Source organism: Ammospiza caudacuta, chromosome 2 (assembly GCF_027887145.1).
Source record: "Ammospiza caudacuta isolate bAmmCau1 chromosome 2, bAmmCau1.pri, whole genome shotgun sequence".
NCBI lineage: Eukaryota > Metazoa > Chordata > Aves > Passeriformes > Passerellidae > Ammospiza > Ammospiza caudacuta.
The window spans coordinates 112,502,769-112,521,466 of record NC_080594.1 but is presented as its reverse complement, the minus strand read 5'-3'; the positions used below and the strand labels follow the sequence as shown (position 1 = coordinate 112,521,466).

At 43.2% G+C, this 18,698-nt stretch overlaps 1 protein-coding gene across 1 annotated transcript; it reads right to left on the bottom strand.

The window, feature by feature from the left end:
• Window positions 1–1,203: 1,203 nt before the first annotated feature.
• On the bottom strand, window positions 1,204–17,063 carry XK (X-linked Kx blood group antigen, Kell and VPS13A binding protein). Its single transcript, XM_058800348.1, has 3 exons — window positions 16,567–17,063; window positions 8,184–8,446; window positions 1,204–2,456 (listed from the first exon to the last, which is right to left on the bottom strand). Exons 1-3 carry the CDS (start codon window positions 17,061–17,063, stop codon window positions 1,630–1,632), a joined length of 1,587 nt encoding a protein of 528 aa, XP_058656331.1. The 3' UTR covers window positions 1,204–1,629.
• Between the last annotated feature and the right edge of the window lie 1,635 nt (window positions 17,064–18,698).

The window sequence follows — 18,698 nt, the reverse complement described above, 5'->3', positions numbered from 1 at the left end:
ACTGAAATATGAAGACATTCATTTACACTGTAGTAAAGGAAAAATAAAAGCAGGTTATGTCTTTGCAGCACTGCAGGTGACATATTTCATTAAAAATGACCCCAGACCTGAGTTTGAGACACTTCTAAAACAATTATGATGATGTCATCCCTATTAAGAACTTCACATCCTGCATGAGGACAGAATGGAGACTAAGCTTCAAGCACTGGGAGATGCTTTGGTCATCAATTATTTGTTTCCATGAGCAGCCATAATGTGTAACACTCAAAAGAAATGTTAGGAAGGTGCTAAGCAAACAAAGTGCAAAATGCTTTCACTTAATTTGTGAAAATACATATGGGTCTGTGTATTTTCACTAAATTGTTGTGTGTTCATCTGCTAAAGCTTTCTCAGAAATTTAAAAAATACAGAAACACTTTTATTTGTGGTGATGTATTGCTGAGAACAAAAAGTCAATGACTTCCGTTTTCTCTTTCATACTTCAGTATCAGGGTTGTGATACTTCTGAGGTAAAGAAGTCAGAGGGTTTTGAATTAATGATATTAAACGAATCATAACAAATCACAGCTCAAAAAAGAAGGAACCAGTGTCTTCTATGCAAGTACAAAAAGTCAATGAGCTGCCTACTTGGGGCACTACCAAACCCCTGATGATCAGGGAAGTGCTCATCTCTCTAACTTCAGCCATCTAAAAGTCAGATGGACAGTCAGAACTAATTGTGAAGGCATCTGGTTAACACTGAGTAACAGGTCTCCAGAGAGTGATTCCTATCACCTATTTTGAGACGGGCTGAGTCACTCCCTGGAGATGTGCACTGGAGAGCACCTACATGACTGGTACACGCTGTCTGTCCAGCCTTATGTATTTATATAAAATGAACACCACCCTGACACCAGAACATCACAAAGTATTAAAGAAATAATAATGAAAGGAAAATGAGCTATTCCAGAACATCACAATTAATGTGTTAAATTTACTTCCCTTACTAACAAGCAGTAAACATGAAGGGTGAAACAGTGCAAAGCCAATAACCCCTCTGTCCATCCTCAGAAACAGCCACATTTCTGTGTCAGTGCTGGCTAATTGGCTGTTTCATGGCAACCCAGACTACAGTGCATTGTGCAAGTCCAATTCTACTACCACTGAGAGAAGTATTATCTTATTACACTGATTAGAGTGTAAAATAGTCTGCAATTTGATCAAAGCAGACCACAGCTACAATCCATACATAGTCCAGGTCTAAGCTCTGTTTCCATGCTAGGGTGGCATGCCATGGGACATAATGTCTGAAATAAAAGTCATTGCCTTCCATCCTCAGACTTCCTGAGTAAGGTGAGCATCACGACAGTTTCTGAATGATGTCTCCAATAATGACTTAAAATCAGCATGTGACAATAAACATGTGTGCAAAAAGGCTCTGAAATAGAAATCTACAAACAACGATTGCTCTCTGTACACAAACACAAATACTCATACACTGCTCTCCACAAAAACAGGCATGTCAGCCATCATGCAGTGCTACATCTGCAAGAAAGAAATCCTACCCACAAGACACAATGTCTAAGATACACAATGCTCCCAGCAGGTGATCTGCCACCTTCCAAAGGCACCTACTTGCTTCCAATTGCACTAGGCATTGGAAGAAACACTTTGATGGATATTCCTGTTTTGAGAATCTATTGTCTTGCTACTGCCCCGTGCTTCATCAGTCTTTTCAGGAGATTTTATCACCACCTTGCCTGTCAGTAGAGAGGATTTTTGATGCTGGCAAATTAAGTAGAGAATCTTGAAACAGGACAACAAAGCTTCAGTAACACTGGAGGAGAAAAGTTTTTTGCACGGATGACAGAACTGGTAGAACACCAACATGAAGAAGATGCCCATGCAGTAACCTATGAGGAGCTGCAGGAACAGCATAGGGGCACAGACATAGAGGTAGAAGTCTGTTCTGTAGATGTACCACATGAGCAGGAGGAAGGCGTTCTCCATCAGCCGCACGATGTAGTACACGGTCATGCGGTACCAGTTCTGCGACTTGCTGATCAGGTCGGGGTCGCTGAGCTCCACCTGCGCTGCCGACCAGCAGAACATGTTAATGCCAGCGTACAGGAACGTGAGAAGGCACAGGACGATGGTAGTGCCCAACCTGCTCAATTCCTTCTCTATATTCTCAGGAAATGGCGACTTGCTAAGCCAGAAGAGAATCCAGGGGTAGAGGAAGAACCCTAAGAAATTCAGCAGCACGACGACAAAAACCCAGATTTTAAGGACTGAACCGAAAAGCACCAGCACCGTGACTCGTGTGGCGATCTCAAAGCTCCTCCACATGAATATGCAGAGGTAGGCGGCAGGTTTCACACGGACATTGTAATCGTCGTACTTTATCTTAATGGCCAGGATGTTGCAGCGTAAGGCGCCGTAAACGATCGAGAGGAGAGAGAGCACCATAAAAACACCTACAAACAGAAAAGACAAATCAGGACCTTCATCTTTGTGAAAAATGCATGTATTTTATGATTGGCTTTTCGCAAATATTAAAATGAATATTATATGTGTTGTGTTAGAAAGTAATGCTGTATTAATTCTCTTAAGTACTGTGTTAAATATAGTTTTAAGCTATAAAAAAATTGTTAAAATAGAAACTATGCTATGTAAGATGCTTTGTTTAATAAGAAGGGCTTGCAGCGAGACAGCAGCCACAGGACACCTAAATCTTTCAGAGAAAGGGAATTTATTGCCTTCTTATCAGAAGAAACGAACTTCTTCCCGCCTTAGAGGCACTGTTAGGATTAGAAGGAAGAAGATGACACTGACCAGACGGAATCCTGTGTTTGAATGGAATTTATGCATCATGTATGAGGTGCATGAATATGCAACGAGCTGTTGTTCTTAAGGGCTAGTCCTTTGTTAACGGGTGTCCTTTTTCGGGCTCGTGATGCCTAGAAAAAGGTACCCGGACGTCCGTAACTCTTTGGTTTTTATTGTCTCATATTGTCCTAATTCAATTGGTCCAAATTGTTATTACTCTAATTGTGTTACTATTCTTTTTAACCATTTTATTACCATTAAACTTTTAAAAATTTTAGAAATAAGTGATTGGCGTTTTTCACAATCTTAGCAGCAGGCATTGCATCTGCAGTCATTGTCACCGCACTCCTGGGGATTCCCAGCAGGGTGTAATGCCACAGGGAGCCATTCCCAGCCCTACTTGTGTGAAGGAAATGAACTCTACCCCAGCAAAACCCGGCACATGACTCTAATCCTACCTCCTATTTTGGTCCCTGCTTGATGCTTATTCAGGAAGCTGGTGAGAAGAAGGCACTCAGCAGCCATAAGTGCCTGTCCCTCCTCCCCGTGCCCAGGGCTGTCCTTGGTAATTTCACAGCCCAGTCATCACAGTATCCAGCTTGCTCCCTAACTCCCACAGCACTCCACAAGGAACAGGGGTGCTACTCCCTTTCACACTGATGAAAAACTGCAAAATAGAAGCTGAAACTTTGGAGTAACTTGGACATGCAGATAACTTGGTGCTTGTGAAATTCTGTGTCAGAGCAAATCACAATAAAGCTATGTGATACAGCTCAAAATTGAAAGCTGAAGGAATTTAAACCCAGCACTGTCCCCGTTGTCTCTGGCTGTGCGGAGATATTTACTCACCCGCGTGCACTGTGTTTTCCTATACATCAATTTTATTTATACACTAATCTGTATCATGCATTAAAAAAAAACAAAAAAAAACAAAAAAAAAAAAACCTCCTATTAAAAATGTCTTTAAATTCAGATCAATTTTCAGCACCCCCCACCTACCCAGAATCCTTGAAAGGAAGGTTTCACATTTAAATTCTGCAGAAAGTGAAGGCAGAGACCGGATGTTACCTGGCACGGCAGGAGGACATCCTGTCTTGCCTTATAAAGTTGGTACAAATGTACATGAATACTGAACACAGAGAATAAACAAAGTGCTAACTGCCCACAGGTTTTTTTGTATTTGCATGTGAAATTATATAAATATTTGTTCACAATTTTTACTAATATGCTGAATAGCTGATATTGCCTCAGATATAATAATTAGAGTTTGGAATTCTTAATTATGTCAATTACATTTGCAATGCTTAGCAACCAGTGTTTTCTGCAGCCTTCAATTGGTTTGTGTGCCAATATCCTACAAATAAACATTTGTATCCTATAAATAAACTGAATTCCCCATTTTGCTATAGCTATATGGCCAAAATTATCAGGGGTTGGGGTTTTTTTGTAATTATAAGTCACTAATTTCTAAGCAATCCTTTGGGAGAAACAAGTGTATTTTAAGACCTCTAACAACTTTCTAAGAGAATTTTCTCTATCATTTCAGCTAATCTCTTTTTCATTATGACCCACAACACCTCTGAATTACTTTGGAAAATAATTAAGTTTTTATATCTAATTTCCCAAGGCACTCAATAAGGTGAAAAGCATTTATCATTTTATATGGTAATTTTGTTCATGCCAGTTTGGTGGTGGATATATTCTCTGAAAATGTTTATGCTGAAATTGTTTGTAGGTAGCCAGTAGTTTTTACATCTTTCTTACAGCACTGAATGATGTCTCTGATAATAACTTAAAATAACCATGTGACAGTAAACCTATGTGGAAAAAGACACATAGAGCTGGGCATTTTTAATTGTTATGTCTTGGAAAAACATCAGGTGAAAGCAGAAGAGCAGGTGAGTTCAGTCAAGAATATTGCTTGATGTCCTATGGCTTTTTACAAAATCTGTCCTGTAGTTTTGAGCTGTGAAAGAACATAAATTCCAGCAGCTCATGAAGCAAAAGAATGTTCTCAGAGTAAAGGAACATAAAGATGTACCCACTGGAGACTGAGTGCTGCTGTGCTGGAACTCTGCTTGCTTTCTGCTTTGACAAGCTGAAACATTGATCTTATTCCCAATTTCACTTTAGGGAATCTATATTAATCTCAAACCTATCTTGTAAACTCAAGCCTTCAAAAGAGGCACTTCTTCATTGATAGAAAATAAGTCATGCTGACTCTGGTTAAACACACTAGCCCAGTCCTACTCCTTTCCTAAAAGCTCATCATTGTCACCAAACCTTCAGTTCAAACATAATTTACAACTCTGTGAGAAAGATAGTTTGAAGCAACCACAAAGGGAAATACCAGTGGGTGACACTGTTGCTTTTACTCATCCTGAGCAGGGAAAGAAATTAAATGTAAAAGGAAAAGTATTTTCCCCTGGAACATTTCCAAATCCTCCAACAGTCCTTATAAAGGTGGCCTTTCTCTTCTTCCTTCCTCTTCCCAAAAGTGTTTTTCTTACAAATGAGAGGTAGACACTCACAGAGTCATCTGGGGAGGCACTGATTTGCTTTGTTGTGTTTTGTTATTACATCTGAAGTCCTTTCACAACCTGGTCCTTCCCACTTCAGAAACTGCTAAGACAGTGAATTCTGCTCTAGATGAGCTACCTCACAAGTACCACTGAGATCTATTATAGATACTATAGTTATATGTATACAAAATAGAACTAGGACTCAGATTAGGCTAATACATGTGGGTTTCCAGTGTTGTATTACATCCAACACTTTTACACTTTTCATAATAAACAGCCACCAAAGCTTTATGTTGCTCATAACTAACCTCAAGAGCTGGTCCTGCTTTGGCAGCTCTCTAGTTGTCTTGATCTTACATTCTTGACAGACTGTGAAATGACAATTTTGAAGAATGCCAGACACTGGCAAGACCCCAATAATCCAGAAGAAAACATCCAGAGAAATTAATGAATGCCATGAAAAACACAAGAAATTTGCAGCATGGCTCTGGCTGACAAAGGGCTCAGCAAGGATGCATGTTCTTTTCAGAAGTGTTCAAGCCAACATTGGAAGCAATAGGGAGTTTCAAACAGATTTGAAAGGGAAGTGCCATGCCCCCAGCATGATGGTAAAACAGCTTCAGGTTCTCAGGTGATAGCAAGCAACCTCATTACCCTGAACAAGCAGAATTTATACAGAATGGCAAGGAATGTAGGAATCCAGAAAAATAACAGACTGATGAGGAGACAAGACAAAACACATGGAAATCAAAATACAAGACAATGATCATTATAACAGATGCAAATGGAGGAGAGCCTGAAATTTGGAGGACCAGTGTCAAAGAACAGGGAAGCTGAAGACATCTGAAGTGTGGAATAAGAACTGGGCTGGCTGGATAAGAGACACACAACAAGAATTTGGCCAGGACTCTTGTTTTTCTGATGAATGACCTCTAACAGACATCGACACCTTTCCTAACGCTTTCTTTTCCTTTGCATTTCTGTATTTTAGAATTACATCTGTATGGAGATGCTCCTGGGAAGCATGAAATAACTGCTGCATTTGCAAGTGGGTTTACCAAACTCTGGTGAGCCAGCTTATCTCTGGTCATTTCACCCAAGGAATGTCACTTATCAGTTTGTGATTACAGCTTATCTCAGCAGAGATAAGCTAGAAGCAATAGAGCATTACAAATGATTATTAAATATGCAATTCTCTGATCATCTAGAACACAGGACTTCTCTTTGGAAATCATGACCAGTAAGGCCAAAACCAGTAATAAAAGAAAGACAATAAAAAGGTGACCTTTCTCAAGCAAATGCCATCTACAGCAAAGTGACTGGAAATTTTGCTAATTGCACTGTTCAGCAGAGGATTCAGTCACACTGTCTCCATCCCACATCACAAGTGCCATGGTTATTTGAAAGGACCCACCTTAGTTATGAAGAACTCAGGGACTCGAAGGAGTAATATTTCACTCAGGAACTGGAAGGAGTAATGTCTTCCAAGAAACTACTGCTATGATGTTCTAGTTTTGGCTGGGGTAGAATTAATTTTTTTTCTAGTAGCTGATACAGTGCTGAATTTGGATTCAGTATGAGAATAATGTTGATAACACACTGTTTTAATTGTTGCTCAGCAGTGCTTTAAGTCAAGGACTTTTCAGTTTCCCACGCTCTGCCAGTGAAGAAGTACACAAGAAGCTGTGAAGAAGCACAGCCAGAACAGATGACCCAAACTATCCAGAGGGATATTCCATACCATTGGTATGATACTCAGTGTATTAACTGGGGAGAGTTGTCTGGGAAGAGCCAGTTGATGCTGGGGGATGGTTTGTGCATCACTTGTCTTTCTTGGGCTTTATTCTTTTCCCTCTCTCCCTCTACCCCTCTCTGTCCCCTTCATTACTACTACTGTTTTTATTATTATTATTATTATTATTATTATTATTATTATTATTATTATTACTATTATTATTACTATTATTATTACTATTATTATTACTATTATTATTACTATTATTTTACTTTATTTGAATTAGTAATTGCACCTTACCCTCAGCCTCCCTAGCTGTGTAAACATCCTCTCAGGGCCTTAGAGATACAAGAGCTATTTAGCATTTCAGCGGAAATGCACCTTCAAGTTCACACAGGTGCCAAAGTCCTTTCTCACACTGAAAAGCTGTTTGTCCCAGAGTGGTTCTCCATTTAGCAGTGTGCCAGAAAACCAAGAGCATATCATAGAAGCAAGATGCTGAGTGCCACAGTAAGACAGATGTGTCCTGGTAAGCCCATGTTGGTGAAGGTTTAACAGCTTGGGTCCAGAGATGAGATGACCACAGTTGCACAGCAGCTTACTGAGTCCTGCCTTTTGATTCCAGAATCAGAGTCTGGCACAAGTAAAGACAGTTCATGTTCTCAGTTCATATTTAAAACTGCGCTCCTAAAAGTATATCTTCCCTGAGGCAGCATGACAAAACATGCTCTGCAGTGTACTCCAAGGAATTTTCCAGAAAGTTTTGCTCAAAAATCAAAATGGAATAGAGGTAATTTTTAAAATTCTTCATGCAGACAGCTCATGGGGTTAGGGTTAGGGTTAGGGTTAGGGTTAGGGTTAGCTCAGTCCCTCCAGCTGCCTCTCTCTCATACCATAATGGTCACTTTATCAAATCAGTGTTTTTACAGCACCCAAGTGTGCTACAGAAGGTGTCATAGTCTAAAACATGACGATATAAACTTGAAAGCAACATCAGCATCAAAAGCTACCAGGGAGATGAAACCCATTGCAGAATGCTTGGTTCTTGTTCAAGACAGCTCTAACTGACTGCCCTCCCACCCAAACACCAAAAAGGTCATAGCAACAGCTCCACCTACTTCTGGCCACGGTGACCTCCTGCTGCAGGACAGAGATGTAGAGCTGGAGCGTGAGCTGGGGTGCTGAGCCCAGGAAGGCCTGGATGACAGAGACCCTGCTGAAGGCAGACCTGTGTGTGAGCAGCTTGCCCTCAGTCTGTCCCACCTCCTTCTCTACTTCTTCTGAGTGCCCATCCTTGGGCAGCTGCCTCTTCTTGGTGATGCTCACATAGGGATCTTCAACTCTGCCAGCATGGAAGTAAATGTAAAGGGCTTCCACACACCTACAAGCAAACAAGGAGATACAGTAACAGGGAAAAATGAAAGAATGAAAGGTCTCCCCAGTTCCTGGCATTCTAAGCAGTCACATACTAAGGCCTAAGACATTTTTTCATAGAGCAAAGCCTGCAGGTTTTCTCCTCCTGGTAAACTTGGAATACGACAGATTTCATTCTTTAAAACAAAAATTACATGTTACTAGAGGGCAGGAACCTGGCAGTGCCCTTTGGGCTGCTTGTAGTACTCAGATTTGAGAGGATGTTTAATTATTTTCTATGAGCAGTCCTTGCTCTCTGCTATCCCACTAAAGTCCTTAAACTGCTTATCCACTACAAGGATGTCAAACCCAGGACCTAAATTGGAAGTGTGTTTCTTCAGCTACTCATGTATTTTTCTTTATGTTATTGATACATCTGTGACATGCTAATGGGACATGGCAATAAACCCACTTTTCATACCTTTGCCTTAAAACATCTGAAGGGGGAAGCTTGGGGCATAAGCAGGTGCACACACCTCAAAACTTTACCAAGCAATGGTTCAAAACACCAGTAACATGCAAGACCAGTGAGAAGGAGCAGTTTTGAGCCTCACAACCCTTGAAATCAACATTATTTTTTTGAAGGCACAAGAATAGGAGCTTTAGTTCTCAAGTGGGCTTATGTTTACTGTTCTGTTAAAGAAATATTAAACATAATCTGGCAAAAAAGATTCTAACTCAGAAGATGCAGTGTTTCAAGTTGCTGCAGCTCTTCATACTTTAAACACAGTGGGAGCCAAAGCCTCTTGTTTATACAGGTCTAACTTACTGCCAGCTAACTCCCAAGGAACAAACTGGTGCCAGCACATACACTTCTGCTCATAAATTACATATTGTTACACTATTTGCTGCCCTCACCCACGCACAGAGATAAATCCATACATTTGGGAGAGAACAGAAAAGGTTGTCTCCAGAAAATGCTGCAGCAACAAGGACAATCTGGGTCCTGGAGTATAAAAGAAGATAACAGCCCAGAGAGATATCTGCAAGGAAAGAACATCTTCCTCAACTTCCTTCCAATGATTGTTTTTTAACTGGCTAAATCTTTATGAAAACTAGTTCATAGTCTTCATAAAGTTTACTCATGAGGAGTAGTTCTAAGAGAACTCCTTGGGTATGAAGGTGTCAAGGTCAGGCTTGGGCATCAAGCAGGACCCAAAACACACGGGGAAATAAATATTCACCCTTGTCTAGGAAGTAATAACAAGCAGGGAACAGGTGAAATCACAAGATGAAGGGGAAGGGAGAAGAAAAAAAACAAACTTCTGTTTAATTTAATTAACTTTACTTCATTTTTTTTCTAATTGGACCACTTGCAAGTTTCAAACGCTCTAGATGAAGTGATTGTGAATCACTATTCCTGATTCACTAGGCTTCAGCTATCATTATGACTAAAGCTGTTCAACATTCCTGCTGCTCTGAATGCTCCATTCACAGAGGTGACTTTCTGTCTTCCCTCATTAATCTTTTCACTCCCTGTCAATCTTGTTCCACATGAAAGAATACATATAGCCAAAATAAAAGTGTGAAAAATTAATAAAGCACTGTGGCTTTATGAAGCCAGCATAGATTCTGAAACCAACAAATCGATTTTATTCCAAAAAGAAAGATCCCAGACCATTTTTGTCTCATTTAGTATTCACAGCCATGCATTCACCCTGAGCTGAGGGCAAGTCTGAGTATATTATGGAGAACTGGATCTCAGCATCAGGCTCTGAACTCTTGCTGTGTGTGATTAGAAGCAGATATAGTCTAGGAACCCATCAAAAAAAAAATATGTAGTGATCCCATTAAGGAGATCAGATTTATGAGACTACTGACAATAGCAAACATTATAACCAACCAAACTCAGAGTTTTGGAGCAAGCATTTGATTTTTATTTATTAGCTGGATATTAAGTAGCAGGATATTGTTTGTGATGGGGATTTTTTGACCATACAGAAAAGCAAACACAATGTGAAATGGTCTGATAAACAAACCTCAGAGCTAAATGGGGCTTTTACCACTACAACAGAGTGATAAAAAATGCTATATGCAAGCATTCAGATTACATTGATAATGATGCCCATTTTCTCCCAGGCCCTGCCAGTCCCATGCAAGAGTGTTTCTGGAAGTCAGGCCTTCTGGGACAAATAACAAATGCATTCAGCTGGTGCCACTGCCCAAGCAACTGCTTCCAGCAGGAGCAGACTTGCAGCTGACACACCAGAAAGAACAAGCACAAATCTAAAGGTTTAAGGAGTAGAATGTGGGAGGGGCACAGGCACTTCAATGACCATGCAGATGAGAAGGGTCCAGAACTGTGATGAAGAATCAATGCAGATCTTGTTGCTGTGTCAGACTGTGGCTTTGCCTATGCAGCACATGCTGAGGTGTTGGGCATCCTGTCTTTAAATGAACTGCCTGGCTTGCTCTTTTTAGCATGAAATACAACTAAGAGACAAAGCAAGAAGGGGATTGTTTCATGGCAGCTTTCCCCCACAGTTACAAGCTCCTGCAGCATGGTGAATTCCACAGAATCCCTCACTGCTGCTCTGCTCCAGAGGGACAGGAGTGGGAGATCCCAACTTCTGCACAATCCATCTCCTGCAATGATGTTTAGGGCCGCTTCAAGAGCCCTTCACATGGTGTCAAGGGCAGAAGACAAGCAGCTGCCTGTGTCCTCTGCATGTAAGGCACTGCCAACCACAGCACTGGCTGTGCAGGAACTAAAATTGCTCTGAGAAAAAAAAGTCAGATCTACTTTCTAGAGTGAAAGTTAAGAGGTAAGAAAATGATGGTGCTGTTTTCTCCCCTGCTGCCTTATCCTGGCAGAAAGAAGAGCCATACTTTTCCAGGGATCCTGATGGTGCTCACAAAGAGTGATTCAGCCCCAACACATTTGTCTTCTACACAGTAAGTAGGAGGAATAATCCTACCCTTATATACTTGCTGAGAGTGAGCACCTCATTCCCTCTTTTATCATGGATGCGTGGGATTGGAACACAGGCAAAATAATGGTGGTGTGAAAAGGGAGAAGGCAATGAAAACAGGGAACTTTCCACACCCAACCAGCACTCCAAGAACAAATGGCTACTTGAGACCTATCCATAAACACCCTCTGTAAATGTACAAGTAGATTTCTCTGATACATAATTTTCACTAATTCCTTCTCTTTAGAGAAATATGCAAGAGACTTGTCACTCCTGCAGATTTACTTACCTGCACCAGGCAAAGATCTGCTCCTCACTCACTGTTCTACCTTTTACCTGCACTGATTTCCTGTTCACCTCACCATGGACACCTAACACATCTGCTCAAGAATAAAGGGAAGAAAATAGCCTGAAGAGAGTTTAGATATATTCTTCCCATCTGGAAAAGGGGGAGACACATCAAGAGTTGTAAAGTTTAAAGCTAGGAGGATCTCCTACAGTGAGATCTGCTGATGAAGTCCTACAAGGAAGGGAAGTTTTTAGACCTGTTCTATTTTGAACTTTTAAGCAGGTCACTAGCAAAGAGAGACTACTCACAAGGGACAAGGTTTCTGCACAATGTCACTGAAACAGTATCTGCACCATTAGAGCTTATTAGATTTCAAACTGCAGAATTAGATCCCCAAAACATGAATGATTGTAAAAAAATTGAGGGTTTTGTTTTTTCTTTTTTTTTTTTTTTTTACTTCCTGCAGCTCACAGAATCAAACTTTGGCCATAACATCAGCTCCTCTGGCAGTTTGATACAAGCTTCCTCCTGCATCTGCTGTGCTGCTGTCTACATGGTACATGTAATTGTTTCTCCTTATGCCTTGAGAAACAAAGCCTGATCCCATTAAAAAAAAAAAGTCTATTGTTTATATCCTTGTCCTATCATAACCTGAGGAAAACAGTCATTAGTGTTCTATATAGGGGGCCTGTTATATTGAGATTTGTTTTGCAGGAGTTCATCCTTCTGCTGACCCAGCCCTCCCCTGATTGCATCTCCTCACACAGAACAGGCTGGGCTCACACTGCACTAACAGAGCTCCAGTAACAGAGTTCCAAAGACACCTGCAGTCACAAAAACTTCCCTCTCCATGAAGCTGGTACCAGAAGGAAGCACTGCCAGGTTCACACCAGCTGGTTTTGATGATGCCAGTTCAGTAGAGTCTTCAGTAAATCAGGTGGGAGCAGTCCCTGTATCCAGCAGACTCACAGTCCCAGCACCACCAACATCCCCAGTGTGTGACTAAGCCCAGACTGGCCAAGTCAGTTTGTTGGAAATCTGCACTTCAGCTCTTGAACTTTTTGTTACTTGAAGAATTGAAAAGAGTGCAAAAATTGAAAAGAGTGAAAAAAGTTCTCTGGTGCCTATTATGAATGTAAGGACAAAAGGAGGCTCAGGAGGAACATTATCACTCTCTGCAACTCCTCAGGAGGTTGTACTGAGGTGGGGATCAATCTCGTCTCCCAAGATAACAAGAGACAGGACAAGAAGAAATGGTGTAAAGTTGGTCCAGGGGATGTTCAGGTGGATATTAGTAAAGATTTTTTCACTGAAAGAGCAGTCAGGAATTGGAATAAGCTGCCCAGGGAAGTGGTGTGAAGCACCACCATGCTTAGGAATGTTCAAAAGCATGTGGATGTGGTGTTCATGGACATGGTTTAGTGGTGAACAAAGTGGTGCTGGGTTATCAGTTGGACTCAGTGATCTTAGAGGTCCTTTCCAACCTAAACAATTCCCTGATTCTCTGAGGGGTTATTTACACTTAGAAGAAATCCTTAAGTGTAGAGCGGTACACCAGCAAAACTACATCCAGTAATTATGTATTGGAATTGCAGCAGTGCTTCAAATCTCAAGGTGACTTTGGTGCTACAAGTGCCACCCAAATGAAGGGAACAAAGAGACAAACCCTTGCACAGGAGCAGCCTGAGCCAGAAAGCTCATCATGACCTTCCCTAGAGAAAAGACAAAAGTAATAAACCTCTCATTGACAATGGCTACTATTTTAAATAATTTTTTCTGTTATAATTTATTTAGTGTGGTAAAAGAATCTCCTTTTGCAAAAAAGAAAAAAAAAAAAAAACCAAAAAAAACCCCACAAACAAAAAAACCAAAACCAAAACCAAACCAAACAAAAAAAACCCAAAACCAAACCTACCTGAATAAATCTTCTAAGCATCCAGACAAGTGCATTCATAAGGAGTGGCATTGACCTGAAATGCTGCAGGAGTCCCCATGATGCCCAGAAACTGCAGTCACTTTGTTCCAGCCAAGTCTCTGCAGAGTCTCTGGCATGCCTGCATCCAAAGGATCACAGCCAGGCCACTAAGGTGAATGGGAATTTTGCTCTACAAATTGCTCTGAATTTATAGAGAAACTCCGAGGGAGTGGGAGAAGAAATTAAAAAAGGGTACATGAACAGCACACCAAAAGTCCTCTCTGGAAGAGGGATGCTACCTAATTTTAGTCCTTCCAGTGGCAGCAGCAGGACAGCGAGTGCCTCCCGAGCAGGTGGAGTGTGGGTGGCTGGGGAAGGTGGTGGCATGCAAGAAGGTTCTGTGAGAGAAAGTACTTTTTTTCCATCACTCAGATGATTCAAAATAGGCTGAATCATTTGGCTTGCAAGGCTAAATACCCTCATTCCCTGCCAAGATATTCCCAAACTATTCCTTAAATCTAAAGGAGTTTTTTTTAAGGAAAAAAGGAAGGGGGGAAAAAATGTAGATTTTAAGATGATGAATAAAAACTCACACAACACATTTGGGCTGATGGTAATGCAGTGCACTGATATCTGAGTATTTAAGTCTGAACAGAGAAATCCTGACTGTGCTGTATCAAACAGAGATAGTCAAAAAGTTAAGTTTCTTTTAAAGCCCTCCAAAGCTGCCAGCCCTCTGTTGCACCATGTCATCACACAGAGCCTCAAGGCTCTTACACGTTTCCTTCCCCTGCCACAAGCAGACAGAGCCTGGGGGAGCTCCACTGTCTGTGTCCTAATTGACCTAATTTGACCTAATTTGACCCAGCTCTCCCTAAGCAGCCCTGGCCTGTGCTAGGGAGGCACAGGAGTCCCAGCAGGGAGGATGGAGCCAGGCTTCACACAAGGGAAGCAGATGACTGAGAGCAGCAGGATTCTCTGGAGCAAAGGAGCAGAGGTTTGCCTACAAGGATGGAGTAAAATGCTTCCAAGGACAATGGTCCTTTACAGCTTACAAAAAGTAAAAGCCACAGTGCAGTGATGATACAGCCAAAATACTCTTTGCCTTCTAGCTACCACCCACACCTTGTGTGTATGCCAGTCCACACAGGGGAGGAAGCCCCCTTACAAAGCAGGGAAAGGGAAGGTATTTTGTGTGCTGAAAACACAACAATATTTACAGTGCAGAGCTATATCTGACAGGAAGCAATCAGTTTCCTTTTCTGACAGATATTACAATCTTTAGCTGCAGGAAGGCAAGGAAGGAAAAAAACCCAAACCCCAAAACCCTTTACTGTCTGTGTCAGATCATTTTGACTTCCCAGATGTTTGTGCTGTATCCTACAAACTGACAATTTCCCTAGAAGTAAAGAGAACTTGGTTTGTATTAAACTTTCAATTTGTAGAATCCTTCCAGCCTTTAGCATAAAATAAGTTTTTCAGGTAGTATGAATGTACTACTCTATTTAATTAGTAATTATAATTCCAGTTGTCGTGGGTTTAGAGAGAGGTCAACACACATCACTTTGTCATGCCTAAATGATGCCATGGGGACTATGGCATCATTGTCACTTGTGCTGTTGGCACAGCACATCCAGAACATCTCAAACCTCCTGGAAATGCTAAGTTTGTAAATCTTTGAGAAAGGAAAAAGTGCAGAGTCAGCAACACACTAGAGGAGAGGACAGGGCTTTCATATGCTCACTGGTTTTACAGCACTGGCTGCAGCTGGGAGTACACCAGAGAGCAGGAACTGCATTCTGCACAAGATAAGATTTGTGTTGTAAACTGAAAACTTGATGTTGAAAAAGAAACAGAAAGTCAAGTAATGCTTGGTGGTTGAGGTAAAAATATAAATCTATGTTTCTTTTGTATAACTGAAAAGAAGATCCTTCAATTTCTTCTTGTTCTTCAAATCCTTTGTCTGCTTCCTCACATATTCTGGCTTGACATTAGATTCTTTCCCTGTCTTACCTCAATAAATTGATTTAGAATAACAAAAGTCATGTACTTAATTTTTGATAGTTTCTTTCTCTTTGGTTCCTCTCTTATTTTCCAAAAATGTGGAAGCAGTTTGTTCTTTAGCTTTTAGAAAACCAGAGCTCTTTGTTAAGCCACAACTTCAACATCTTTAAAATTTTTAACAAAGCAAGCAAAACAGCATAGTTATGAAGAAGCCAATGTTTTTAAAGTGTAAGATATTTTGTAACATCCAAACTGTTCACCTTTCCTTAGCGTGAACAAATCTTCCTTTTACACACTATTCGGGAATTTCAAAAAGTTGGTGATACTTCTCCAAGCTACATAAACACTGCATTTAATTCCCTTTCTTTTTAAATAAAAGATTTGAGTATAAATTTAAAATTAATGCCCTCCAGAAACATTTTGTAGTGGAGTTGCACACTGCTGTAACTTTCCATCTATTTTCCTTTTTTCCTACGGGTATTTTCAGTAAGACATTGAACTGGAATAGAGAAAATCTCCAAAGCAATTTGTGGCGGGAAGCTCACGTTTGGAAGGCAAAGCCAGACTAGAGCATCACTGATGTTCCATGGGATGGGACGGGTACTATCGTTGTGGAAGAAGGAGACACAGTGGAGGAATCTCCCGTTCTCTCTTGGAAGCGCTGCGCATGAGGCAGCAGCGGACAGACCCAACCATCAGCAAGAAGCCCCAGGGATGCAAACCCAGCGCAGGGCGGGACGCGGAGGGGCTCTGGCGGCTCCCCGGGCCCGGCAGGGCTGAGCCCCTTTCCCCGGGGCCAGGTTTGTGCCCGAGGCATTCCCAAGGGACTGTTCCTCCCGCGGCTGCGGCAGGACGCGGGAGCGGCGGTGCAGAGCGGGAGCGGCCCCGCCCGCACCGCGCCAAGGCCGGGGGGCTCCGGCCGCCCCCGGGCTCGGCCCCGGCCCCGGCCCCGGCGGGGACTCACCGACCTGACGAGCGGCCCCAGCTGCAGCAGGTGCAGCAGCAGCACCAGCGGGCGGTCGCGGCTCACGTCGCGGTGGATGAAGACCAGGCTGAGCTGCACCAGAGCGCAGGGAACGAGGGCGAAGAGCAGCGTCAGCGTCTGCCACATGCGGTTCCCCGTGTCGTGGTAGCCCGCGCTCAGGCACAGCGCGGCCACCGTCTCGGACATGAAGAGGACGAGGGAGACGAGGACGGAGCCCGGGAATTTCATCGCGGCGGCCGCCCAAGCCCGGGCCGCCCTGCAGCCGCCGCCGCCTTGCACCGGGGCCCAGTCCCCGGCAGAGGGAGCGCCGGGCTCGCCGCTGGCCCGCGGCCTCTGCGGCTCGGGGCTGGATCCGGGCTGGGGCTCGATCCCGACCGCGCTCGGATCCTGCCTGGCTCTGGATCCTGGCCGGGGCTGCACCCTGGCTGGGCTGCGAGCGGGGGAAGGTTCCCCGGCCGTGCTCGGGGAGCTCCCCCTCATCGTGTCTGCTTCAGCCGTCACACACAGAGCTGAACTGAGGGGGTTGGTGGGAAGGGGCGAGCGAGTGCCCCTGAGGGCGCTTGGTCAGGCTGGGGGATCGCACAGCCGCGGCATCGCTCGGGCTGGAGAGGAACCACGCCATGGCACTGAGTGCCACGTCCAGGCATTGCTGAAGCCCCTTCAGGGACTGTGACTCCACCAAGGCTGGAGAACCACGCCATGGCACTGAGTGCCACGTCCAGGCATTGCTGAAGCCCCTCCAGGGACTGTGACTCCACCAAGGCTGGAGAACCACGCCATGGCACTGAATGCCACCTCCAGGGACAGTGACTCCACCACTTCCCTGGGCAGCCCGTTCCAATGTCTAATCATCCTTTCTGTGAAGAAATTCCTCCTAATGTCCAACCTAAACCTCCCCTGGTGCAGCTTAAGATCATGTCCTTTAGTCCTATCACTGTTTGCTTGTGAGAAGAGACTGATCTCCACCTGGCTACACCCTCCTGTCAGGGACTTAGTGATAAAATAATGATCTGAAAGGAAGAGGCACGGGAAAAGTCTGTACAGGAAGAAAAGAACCCTGTGCAACAATAAAGGCTGAGAGATTATTTAATTAATAAACAAACAAGCCCACAACAAAACCAAACAAAGGCAGAAAAGGAGTTGCGAACGCAGGAGAGGCTCCCCTGACACACCCAGCTCAGAGTCCCTGATCAGGGCAGTGTGGCAGTGTCAGAGGTGCCCTTTTAGCTCTTTGCCAGGTGCCTCTCCTCTTGCTTGCCAGACCTTTTCCTTCAAAGGTTCCCTGGGCCACAGAACCCTGAGCCCTGCTGTGACACCAGCTGTTGACCTGCAGCATTTGCCTGCTGTCCCTGGGCCTTTCCCCCTCATCAGCAGCACCCTTTCTCCTTGATCACCAAAATCGTGGAGTCCTTCTGGAGATGTGACGGTCACCCCAGCAGTATCGCCGATGCCTGCATGGATGAGCAGCACACGGTGACACCCTGAAGAGAAGACAAGCCTTTGTAATCCCTCCATGAAATCCTGAACCTGAGCACCTGGCAAGAAACAAAACTGAGGTACCAAGCCAGGTTGGCAGATGGTGCCTGTGTCCTGCACAGGAGTCTCCAGTCATTGCTTCTCTCCTCTTGGTCCAGGTACTTGGTTCATGCTCAGCTGGCTCTGGTGATAGATCTTATTTCTTCCTGCCTGCTCCCTGTTTCCAGGTAACTACACACCTGGGACCTACAGGAGCACAAGAGGAAGGCAAGACAAGAAGTCTGAGATATTATTAATGGGATATCACTACTGGCTACTTCTGCTTATCTGCTACTGTTCTTTAATGCAAGTTAGGGTGTCACCAGATTTACACAAAAAGTGCCAATGAACACTTGGCCATTTCTTTAACTCCTGCACTAGCAAATCTGGAGTCCCAATCCTCAGCTCAAGTTGAGCTAAGCTCATGATAATAAAGATGGAAACCTTGTTGTGGGCAGACCAAGGTGAATTTAATTCTTGTGTTCTTCACTGGGAATTGAGGGTCTTTCTGGAAAGGGAAGAGGCTATGGAAACTGAGATTTAAGCACACTACCAATAAAAACCTAGAGTGGGAAACTTTAATCTACAGGCCAAAAGCAA

What these genes read in the sequence shown, in the direction of transcription:
- XK (XM_058800348.1), bottom strand. Translation starts at nt 17,063, where the DNA reads ATGAGGGGGAGCTCCCCGAGCACGGCCGGGGAACCTTCCCCCGCTCGC. An exon ending in CAGCTGGGGCCGCTCGTCAG is followed by an intron (nt 8,447 to 16,566) that starts GTCGGTGAGTCC and finishes GTTTGCTTGTAG; the next exon opens with GTGTGTGGAAGCCCTTTACA. An exon ending in GGAGGTCACCGTGGCCAGAA is followed by an intron (nt 2,457 to 8,183) that starts GTAGGTGGAGCT and finishes TTCTGTTTGTAG; the next exon opens with GTGTTTTTATGGTGCTCTCT.